General features: G+C 30.7%; 1 protein-coding gene across 5 annotated transcripts; it reads left to right on the top strand.

The window, feature by feature from the left end:
* Nucleotides 1-9,549: 9,549 nt before the first annotated feature.
* Nucleotides 9,550-12,255, top strand: LOC144997312 (uncharacterized). 5 transcript variants are annotated; one of them, XM_078957184.1, is made up of 6 exons: nt 9,550-9,874; nt 10,463-11,347; nt 11,432-11,482; nt 11,565-11,663; nt 11,755-11,907; nt 11,989-12,255. In XM_078957184.1, exons 2-6 carry the CDS (start codon nt 10,484-10,486, stop codon nt 12,136-12,138), a joined length of 1,317 nt encoding a protein of 438 aa, XP_078813310.1. In that variant the 5' UTR covers nt 9,550-9,874; nt 10,463-10,483; the 3' UTR covers nt 12,139-12,255. The 5 variants fall into 5 exon arrangements, with proteins under 5 accessions (XP_078813310.1, XP_078813308.1, XP_078813306.1 ...); XM_078957182.1 differs by having other exon boundaries at nt 10,416-11,347; XM_078957180.1 differs by having other exon boundaries at nt 9,551-9,874; nt 10,459-11,347.

Here is a 12,255-nt window from a genome sequence, read left to right as displayed (position 1 = left end):
GATTTGGGAAGACCACGGTTAGATTCAGACATCTACAAAATGGGAGAAAAATCAAATTAGTTGATTGATTGTGTCCTTAATAAATCACCCAAATGAGATATTAAGGCTAGGATCCAACGCAATATTCCAAAACTTGGGAAAGGGATGTCGTAACCCAAATTGCAGAACATTTGAAGGTAAGTGAATAATGATTCACTAATTTTCCACCATGAAAAACAAAAAAGAGATTAGGTTTTAAATGTATTGAAAAACTCCTAGATCCTTTGAGATTCATTGAACTTTTCAATGGCATGTTTAAATCTCGATATGACCCTCGATTTGTGATTGGGATGTCGAGGATCACAAAACAGGGTGTGAATAACCATGCAAACTTGCATGGTGCCCCTAATGTTGCAGTCACTTATTCGATGTGCTCGTTAATTACACACGCTCCACCGAACTATGACAAACATTGAAGTACCCTTTTCTACCTTTGCTTAGAACCGTTTAGTGTGCCGGTTAACCACACACGCTCCACTAACGTCTTTGCAAAGGTACAAAGTGTAATTTCATGGAATTGCATCAAATTCACTTCTGCCTAAAGTAACTAAGATTGGGAATTTTGTAAAAAATATTTAGTTACTTTATACTTCATTATACTTTTAATGGAAAGGGTTTGCCCTATCCTACTCGTTCGGCTAACGACCCTCCACCAATCAAGGAAGTGGTGGGTGAGACTATACACCCATTAAATGACCATTTTATAGGTCATAACCTTATACCCCCTTATAGATCGACTTCGTGAATGAGGCCTACTAACGGTAAGATTAGTAGTTTAAGTTATACATATATAATATTAGACTTTTAATGTTATATATAGTATAAGGGTGTATTTTAGACTTTTAAAATACTAGGTGGTCTAATTTAATAAATTACACTTTTAATTTAATTAAATGTAAACCATATCACTATGGATTTATTAACTTTCTATTAATTATACACTTAATTAATTTAATAAAACCATAAGGGTGCAATTTGAACTTTTTCAAAATTAAGGTTTTAGAATTTAACATTTTAAACTTTTAATCAAAATTTAAATTCCAAAACTTGAGGACAAGTTTTGAAACTTTTCAAAACATTAGGGTTTAGAATTTAAATATTTCATAATTGAACTTTTTAATCAAAAATTAAAATTCCAAAATTTGAGGGAAAGTTTTGAAACCTTTCAAAACTATTAGATCAAAATATAAGGCGATTAAACAATTAATTGGTGATTATCTAATTATGACATAATTCAATTTCATGCAAGATGATGATCAAATAATCCAAAAAATTCACATTTATCATATAAGGAAGTAAATATTTGATTAATTTGAGATTATCTTTCATTTTGGTAAGGATAATCATCCAATATCAATAAAATTCGCAATTTATCAATAAAAAATGATTTGGCAATTATCCCACAGCAAAATAGGCATGCAATACCGAGAATCCCTCTTCCTGACAGCATGACTCGTCGAGTTCACTTTGGGACTTGACAAGTTTGTCAGTTAGAGGAGCAAAAAATCGATTTTCTAAGCATGAATGAAACACAAAGCATAAATATAATAGAAACCAATCAAGTCTCTTAATACTACTGATGGGTTTTGGCTATAAGAACATCCTATGTGCTCATGCAAACCCTAATGCTTGGATCTAGGTTTCTCTATTGTAAATGCATTCATCCAAGACTTTAAACCATAGATCTAGCATGTGATAATCGATATTAACATAAGAGTAGGGTTTAGATTTTACCTTTGATTGTTATGTAGTAATAACAATCTATTCTTCCTTGTAATTGGCTTCTGAAAGCTTAGTGTCACAAATGTCACACCTCTAATGGCTTACAAACACCAAAAGCAAGAGGATGAAGAAGGATAAGAGGAAAGGCACCCAAAAACGTCTAGAAACCCTAAGGAATCAGCTAGCCACATTTTTGGTTCCCTAGGAGTCCTTACATATGTGAGGCTATTAGGGTCATCTAACAAGGAAACCCTAATTTGACTGCTTAGGCCCTAAGCATCCCATGGACTCCCTCCTTAGAGGCCTTGGCCGATTTCTAATGGGTTTCCCCATAGATTTCGTCCACTCCTCTAATATGGAGTCCATTAGCCCAATATCCAACTATCACACAATGGACAATACTAGTCCCCTTTATTTAATTAATGTCTTTTAGCCACAAAATTAGTTCTTATTTAATTATTGACTAATATTAATTAAACAATATGATTTCTCCTTTAATATATTATTCTCATAATATATTAATAAATCACAATTAATCCTCTCACTCCATAATTCATCCTATCAAGTTGCTTTGGTGAAGGCAACCCAAAAGGACCATGCACCATCGGGTCAAGTACATACCAAAATAGTTATGGACTTAGACACTAATCCAACAGTTATGACTAGTCAAAGTTTTGTGATTTAACCGGCACGGCTCCGCGTATCGTAAAACATAATTTTTTGAAAAAATACTTTAGCCTTAGTAATCTGAACGAAAGTCGTAGTATACGTTAAACCGAGAGCGTGCATATAGAGAACATCCAAATCTGACTTCATTAGAAGAAGTTATGAATTTTCTAAGATTCAACGTAGCAATACACAACCCATAAATCGAATTTCAGATCGATCAATTTTAGCCGACACAACCTAAACGAGAATTGAAGATATCGTCAATAGGCGCTCAACAATATACAGACAGGTGAAAACGGACGTCGGATGACAAAGTTATGAATTTTTAATAGACTTTGATTGTCTAAGTCTATTAAAATATAAATTTAAAAATAAAATCAAAATTAGCCAACGGAGTCTGAATGAAAATTGGACATCCTAACGATACCTACGCGTGGATATAAAGAAAGTAAAATAAAGAGCTCGTATACGAAAGTTACAAATTTTAGAAGATAACTAATTTTCGGATTAAACCTCGGAGTGAAACGTGACAAGATCTAGGCCACAACTTCTTCCCCACAGTTTGGAACAAGATCGAGACACTTGGATGGAGTACGACCAACATAGCTCGAAGTATGTCCAGCGTACCCTTCGCGTACGCCTCGTGTACTCGTTTGTTTCAACTTATGAATAGAAGTCACTTTTCACTCTTTTCTTCACACTTCTCATCCAATTCTCTCCCAAACACCCTAAAGCCTCTAAACTTTCATCTAGAACCTCCTAGGTGTTAGTAGCAAAGCCCGAAGCGCTAGAAAGCCCCAAGAAGTAGAACTTTCGGTTTAGAAGTTCTGCCCGTGCAGAACCTGGTTTCTCGCTAAACCACCTGTAAGTTAAGTTATGCTTACCGTACTTTAAGTATAACTTATGTTTAAGTTCATTATCGTTATTATGAAACTATAAACAAGATGTATCAGTGATTCCAAGTTGTTATACTGATTGATCTACTTACGGGATAATGTCTAGAATGGTTACGTTGGCTTAGTTGTTGTATTTCAGAAATGTTATATGCCGATAAATGTCTTGCCTCCCAACTGTCCTACCTAGGGGGTATTTGGCTTGTCTTTTTGAGAGACAAAAGTTCTTTTTGGAAAAGTTACAAAAAGTCAGATTTTCCTAAGTTTTCCAAAAAGTCACTTTTCCTTCTTTCTAAAATCCAAAAGTCACTTTTAAAATGTTTTTACCAAACATCTTTTGTCCTTTATCTTTTCCAAAAATGACTTTTGTCTTTCAAAAAGACAAGTCAAACACCCCCTAGCTGATCCTTTACTTGATAGATCGTGAAATAGACTTTGAGTTAATGACGAATCTAGACTAATAATGAGTCGCAATAAATAATAAACTAAAACTTAGTGATAATGACACTAGGTTCCGTCAAAAGAAAAAGACAGTTGCTAGAAGCGAGGTGCTGCCCAAATTTCAGGTCGTCACTTTAACAAGTGAGTGCATAGTCCCTTTCATTAACATTAATTAAAGTATTAAAAAATAAGTTTATGTCTGAGATATTTGATATTGCGTGAAATATGTATTAAGAGCATATCTAACAATATATGATGATTTAGGATATATAATAAAACTAAATTAATTAAGATGAATATTGGGTAGTATCTTCTTATGAGTACGAGTGAGATATACACGAAGGGTAGAACTTTAAAATTTGTCATTGATCCAAGAGCATGAATTAGACATATACATCCGTCCCTAGTCCGAGAGTATAGAGTGGACATAATCATTTGTCATTGATCTGAGAGCATGGATTAGACGTGGTTATTCATACATGATCCGGGAGTATGGATCGTGTCATTGTGAGGATCGAAGGGGTGGGGTAAAATTGCTAATATGAGGTGAAATTGTATATTGCGAGTTCTAATATATATATATATATATATATATATATATATATATATATATATATATATATATGAGGTGAAATTGTATATTGCGAGTTCTATTTTATATATATATATATATATATATATATATATATATATATATATATATATATATATATATATATATATATGGAAAAGTTCAATAGATAACCATAATTATTGGTTCTTTAAGGAACCAAATCTTTTTTTTCAATTTCTAGAGCTTATTCTTTATCAAAAAAAATCTAAAAATATCTAAATTCATATATTAACATTGTGAATGTGAAAAATATTTTTCGGATTCACCGTATGAATCCGGATTCACGTTGTGAATTTTCAAAGATTCACATTGTGAATTTGACGTAAAAAAAATTCGAATTTTATATCATTGGAAAAAGAATAAAAAGTTATGATTTTCTGTATTTTTAGTTTGTTTTGAATAAAAAATAAATTTTAAAAGTTGAAAAAAAAGACTGGTTCCTTAGTTAATTATGGTTCTCTATATATATATATATATATATATATATATATATATATATATATATATATATATATATATATATATATATATATAACATTGTGGGACTGAAATCCCTATGTACTCACCAGGTTTCCCAACCTAACTCACTCAGTTTATTGTATCACAGGTAGCAGTGTTAAAGATACGTTCTGCTGAGAGATTCAAGGAGTATTAGACCACTAGTTTAGTTATTGTATGACTTGTAATATTTCATTATGCTTGTGAATCTATATTGACAATGGCATCCCAATGTTTTAATATAAATAAAATACATTTATTTGGAAATGCATTGATAATATAATTATCATGTTTTCGGGGAACAAATTCCGCAATATTATTTTTCAAAAAGAAAATTCTGAATTTTAAATAAGCATAAACAAATCGATATATTATGGCCATGAAAATGGGGATGTCACATAGGTTATAGCTTATGTACAATCCAAAAATGTTCAATTTGCTTTTGGAAGTGAAATGAGTTAAACGAAATTCAACTATACAAGTCCAATAAACTAGTTCAAACGGTTTTTTACTGGTTTTATCACACCGGTTCAACCATGTTTTTGAAGATAGCGTCCGGTTCGATTCGATCTAAAATTGACATAAAACTGGTTGTTCTTGAACCGCTCTCATCATCGGTTCTTGGTCCAACCAAGTCGATAGGCTGGTTTAAACCGGTTTTTAAAGCATTGACTTAAACCCTTAAGGTGTATTCAGGGGAAATACCTTAGTGTATTTAGACCATGTTAAAATTTCACTTTGGTGATATCGAGTACACCTAACTTTTTGACATCACCATGGTGAAATTTTTACATGGTCTAAACACACTAAGTATTTCCCTTTAATACACCTTAAGGGTCTAAGTAAACATCTTTAACAAGTTGGATGGTCGAATGTGAATAAAAAAAATTGCCTACGAACAAAACCAATAGTTCATTACCCTCATGGGTCATTATCTTGGCTATGTATATTTCATGTAAACTATAACTTGCTACAACCGATCATAATAGTCATATGCCAACACTTCCAATAACTTTGTTGCATGCATGTATAAAAGAAACTAGTCGAATGCCCGCACGTTGCGTGGGATATAAAAAATATTTTATATTAAAAATAACTAAATCATTGTTATTAGCAATTAAATAATAATTTCATAAAATAGAAAAAAAAATACGATAATAGAGAAAAAAAGATTAAAATAGTTATTAACAATTAAATAATAATTTCATAAAATAACTAAATCATTGTTATTAACAATTAAATAATATTTAATTGTTATTAACAATTAAATAATAATTTCACAAAGTTGAAACTTGAAGTTGTTTTGCATATACAAAGTTATATGATTAAAATAGAAAAAAATTAAAATAAATAAATCGTTATTGTTATCTATTAAATAATAATTTCATATTAAATTAAAACGTTTATATTAAATATTATCATTATATAGAAAATACGATAATAGAGACATCGTTTTATCTATCTTAAATTTTATGATTCTGTGTACTAGAGACAACTTTTTATCTTAAATAGTAAAAAAAATGTTTTGTATCATAAATATTATCATAATTATGTAGAACATATGATAATAGTACATCTTTTATAAGGTTAAAACTTTAAATTGTATTACTTACATGGTTGTAAAACTTGGCTAACACAACCAAATACTTGACATGTTACTTAAACTCGGTCTCCAATGGAAGCGAGTTTGCCTAACACAGCCATAAGACACTCGGATCCTTATTAAACTCGATCCAAATCTAAAAAATACGGTCCAAAATCATTTTTGAAATTATGAAATTTAATTGGTCACTTCTCGACAAAGACAATCTCACCAAAGAATACACTCAACGTCCTACAAAGTTAGATGCAAGGAAGATCTCATGGCTTAGTCCCTTTGAAATAATTCACAACCTTTCATATAAGTATTTATAGAGGAGAATACATTCTCTTGTTTACTCTCACGATTAATGTGGGATGAAGATATTTTAATTAAATTCATTTCTTTATTTGTCAATAATTTCATTTTTTTGAATAAAATATTAAATAATAAAAATAAAACGTTATCCAGAAAACTTATTGTTCAATAGTTCCATTTTTCAGTAATCTCGTAAGTTGCTATAAAAAACTAAGTTTTTTTGAATAACTTTTTGTTAAATCCTAAAATCATAAATTCAGTTAGTTACTTAATATAAAAATTTTGTTTATATGTATTTTCATGATTCAAAATGTCATTATAAAATGAATTAATTTATAAAATATAATCAAGTATATATTTCGTACTTTTGAATCAAAGTGATTTTTCAAACAATTATAATTTAATGTTTAGGTAGATTTTTTTTATATATTTAATTATTTATCTAACATTATGTAACTTATAATATTATTATAAACAATTTGAATAATCATGAGAGTTTCAAATATATGTGGTGAAAGAAAAATGTTTCATTTATCGGTCCAAATTAATCAAACTCGGACCGATTCAGCTTAATATATCAAACTACATCATGTTTTTTCTATTGAAACCCGGTTTGTATATATTTTGTATTTTTGAATCAAATTTAATTTTCAAACAATTATAATTTTATGTTTAGGTAACTTATTTATAATATTATTAGAAACAATTTGAAAAATCATTAGAGTTTCAAATGTATGTGCTGAAAGGAAAATGCTTCCTTTATCAGTCCAAATTGATCAAACTCAGACCGATTCAACTCAATATACCAAACTACATAACGGTTTTTCAACTGAAACTCTTTTTGAACCTAAAAAAATCTTGTTCAAAACCATTTTCGAGATTCTAAAACTTAAATGGACAGTTGCCAATAAAGACAATCTCACCAAAGAATACCCTCAACATCCTAAAAAGGTAGGCATAAGCAAGTTATCATGGTTTGGTCTATTTGAAACATTTCACAACCTTTCCTATTTATAGAAGAGGAAACGTTCTCTTGTTTACTCTCACCATTGATGTGGGATGAAGACATTGTAATAAAACACGCTTTGTAGTTTATAAAACATTATTCAACTTATTTAGTAATTCATTCCATTTCTCTTGTTTACCCTTTCTTTATTGTTTAATAGTTCCATTTTCTATAATCTCGTAAGTTGCTATCCAAAAAAATAAGTTTTTATTGAATAACTTTTTGTTCAATTCTAAAATCATAAATTCAGTTAGGTACTTAATATAGAAAGTTTGTTTATATGTATTTTCAAGATTTAAAAGTTCATTATAAAAAGAATTCATTTATAAAATATAATCTACGTATATATTCGTGTTTTTGATCAAATCGAACTTTCAAACAATTATAATTTTATGATTAGGTAGATGTTTTTTATATTTATATAACATTATGTAACTTTTTTAAAATATCATTGCAAACAATTTGGAAAATCATGGGAGTTTCAAATGTATGCAGTGAAAGAAAAATGCTTCTTTTATGGTCCAAATAGATCAAACTCAGACTGATTCAACTAAATATATCAAACTACTTATTTTTTTTTTCTAGTGAAACCCGGTTTGTATATATTTCGTGCTTTTGAATCAAAGTGATTTTTCAAACAGTTATAATTTTAGGTTTAGATAGATGTTTTTTTTTTTATATTTATATAAAACTATGTAACTTATTTATAATATTATTATAAATAATTTGAAAAATCATGGAAGTTTCAAATGTTTGTTGTGAAAGGAAAATGATTCCTTTATCGGTCCAAAATGATCTAGCTCCGGTTCAACTCAATATATCAAACTATATGATTTTTTTTCTAACTGAAACATGGTTTAAACTTGTAAAAATTCGGTTTAAAACTATTTTTGAAATTCTAAAAGTTAACTGGATACTTGTCAATATAGACAATCTCACCAAATAATACATTCAAAATCTTACAAAGGTAGACATGAGGAAGTTCTTATGGTTTGGTCCCTTTGAAACATTTCACAATCTTTCCTATTTATAGAAGAGAAAAAATTTTCTTGTTTATTCTCACCATCGATGTAGGATGATGACATTGTAATAAAACACCATATCTTGTTTATAGAACATTATTTAATTTATTTATAATATTATTATAAAGAAATTGAAAAATCATGGAAGTTTCAAATGAATATGGTGAAAGGAAGTTAAAAAAAAGGGTTTCAAATGAATGAGATTCAAGAAAAAATGCTAACTTTATAAATATGCATGATAATTATTCAAATATGAACAATTAGAATAAGTTAATTACCATAATAAATCAATTTTCCTATTTTATAAGTAATACAGTATAAAAATTGAGCTATAATCATTATTGAGTAATAGCAAAGCATAATTTGTATTTGATCGCTGTGTTCTTATCATTCAATATGTATTGTCTGTCGTTGTTTCTTGATTCAACATGTTGGTGTAACAAGCCGATGTATTAACATAAGAAATGCAAAAAAAACAAAATGGTTAAAATATACTTAAAAAATAATATAGAAGTTCTTTTTAAGCATCAACCGATAATGGGTTAGGTTGTTTTTCTAAAGTTAATAGATTAGGTTTCTATGAGATTTTCTTATAATTAAAAACTAAACAAGAGTTACAAAATAAAATTTATTTATTTTTTTCAAAGATTTTGCAACCTAAACCACAATCAATTCCAAATCGTTTCAAATCCCAATTGTTTCACAAATTTAAAAATATTTTGACAAATTCAAATCCTCACAAAAAAAGCCATCAAGCAATCCAATCGTCCTTAAAGTTCTGGTTTTAGTTGCAGGCCAAAGCCAAGCGACCCCACCGAGTCCATGTCCATGAGAAGCTCCGGATCATGATGCCACGATCCACCTGAGACGGCCGTTGACATTGAACGAACGGATTCTGATTCTGAGGTTAAAATGCGACAATTTCTCTCGGCAGGCCGGAATTTTAGCTTCTTTCAATTTTGTCATCTTTCCATATTCTAATCGTCATTATTATATAGTGGATGGATTAGTCCCACATCACCTTCGGATTCTCTCTCCTCCTGTTTGCTTTATCTCATACACACGACCAATAAGGTAAAGCTATAACAAACCCTATTGATTCTAATTTTGTATCATCAGCGATTCTGGTTTATCTGATTTTGATCAAAATACATCTTCTTCCATCTCTTTACTTGATCAAAATACATCTTCTTAACAAGCGACGCGACTTAATATTAGGTTCGTTGATTTGCTTTTGACGTTTGATGTTTAAGGTTGATGAAATACGGTAGGTGAATTCATCGATGATCGTGATTACGATCGTATCGATATCGAAAGACGGAATAACTTTACGTACCTCGTTCTTCGAGTTTTTTTTTTTTTTTTTATGATTCTTTAATTGAAAAAGATAAGAATCGTATGATATACTTTCTTCTTTGATTATTTACCTCAAAGCATGCAAATAAACTTTATATGTGCATCTATCTACGCACGCAGTTAATCAATCGTTTCGTTCTGTTTATATTTCTCCGTGGAGGTATTGTGAATTACTTGTTTCTGTTTAGGATTTTAGGGTGTATCCTAGAATTGTTGAGCTTTCTGATTAGTAATTCGTATATTTCTTGCTTCAATTTAGGATTTTAGGGTTTTCTATGGCTTGATGATGAGTTTTGTGGCAGATAGGAGGCTTACAGGGGCAGTTATATGGATGTAGATTATAGTAAACAGGCTGTTGGTGGGATTGCTGCCCCAAAAAAGAGATCAGTCACTGCTTTGAAAGATGCTGCTGGCTCTCAAAATGGAAGTCCTCAATTCTGCAACCGAATTGGTTGCTGTGGCAGACTTAACCACACTAAAGTTGCTAAAAACAAATGCCTAGAGAAGCCAAAAGCTTCAACTTCAAAGCCTTCCATCCGTTCATCTTCTCTCAAGGAAGTTACAGGAAGTTCATCAAAGACTTGTTCTTCAGTCACCAATGTGAAAAAATCTCAACCAGAATCCGAGAAAAAGAAGATAGAAAGGATCCCTAAAGACTCAAGTAGTCTTCCAAAAGAGTCTGGAATTCAAGAACGTAAGTTGAAATCTAGAAACACTGAAGTTGCATCATCAAGCTCAAGGATTAAGAAGGTTTACACTCAAAGTGGTTCCTCTGTGATGGAAAATAGTCAAAACGAGTCAAACAATGGCAGGAGGAGAAGATTCTTTCAAGGAGAAAGCAGTTCATCTGGTAAAGGGAAGAGAGTCATTGGGGTATCAGCAAACGAAGGACGCCCTGTTGTCTCTACTTCTGGAATTTCCATTTCTGACCCTAAAAACTCAAGAAACTGGACTGCTTGCAGAGCAAACAGTGTTTCATCCGTGAGGACAAAGAGGTCATTGAAGATGGACCCTTCAAAAGACTCCATTGACTTATCATCAGTCAACTCTGCTGATGTGGTTTCTGATTCATCACATGCTGAAACTCTTTCATCTTCAGAAGAAACTTCTGTTACTTCTTCAGATCATCCTGTTGTCCGATTTGTGAATCAAAATGGAACACGAAGCTATAACATTGATGGGATTGCAGATGTAATTTCTCTCATTCTGTCCAAAAGACGTTAATACCCTTGTGGCGTGTATGTGTTAATAATAATCTTGTGTGGTGATTTGTAGGTACTACTGGCACTTGATAGGATTGAACAAAACGAGGAGTTAACATACGAGGTAATAAATTAGTCTTTAATCTCTATTGAAGGGTAAACTTGTAAATAGTTCATCGTTCTTGACTGAACTTCTTTATCTACAGCAATTACTCTCACTTGAAGCGAATTTATTCCTTGGTGGGCTTAACTTGTATGATCAACATAGGGACATGAGACTGGATATTGATAACATGTCATACGAGGTTTATTTTATTTTTTAATCTGTCATTTCTATTTTTATAAAATCTGTTTCTTTTATGGTTTTATGGGAAACTTTTTTTTTAATTGTTACAGGAACTACTAGCACTTGAAGAGAAAATGGGTACAGTGAGCACAGCATTATCTGAAGAGGAATTATCAAAATGCATTAGAAAAAGTGTGTACGAGTCTGATGAAAAAATGAGGCATAGTTTGGGTGCAGAGGACAACAAATGCAGTATTTGTCAGGTGATTATTATTATTATTATTATTATTTATTAATTTTGATGTAAAAAAGTTGAAATAAGGGTTACATAAAATGTGTTACAGGAGGAGTTTGTGAGAGGAGATGAAATAGGAAGACTGGGATGCAAACATGGTTACCATAATTCATGTATAAACCAGTGGCTGGCATTAAAGAATTGGTGTCCAATTTGCAAATCTTCACCAAAACCTTCTTCATCTTCTTCTCTTTTATAAAGAATCCGATATGATAATGGTACAAATCACATGTCATTTTAGTCTTTCATTTTCTTTTCATATGTACATACATTAAAACATAGATTTCTTTTTGGAAAAAAAAAAACATTAAACCCA

This window comes from Lactuca saligna, chromosome 5, assembly GCF_052625555.1.
Source record: "Lactuca saligna cultivar CGN05327 chromosome 5, ASM5262555v1, whole genome shotgun sequence".
Classification (NCBI taxonomy): Eukaryota; Viridiplantae; Streptophyta; class Magnoliopsida; order Asterales; family Asteraceae; genus Lactuca; species Lactuca saligna.
This window is presented reverse-complemented; position numbering and strand designations above follow the sequence as displayed.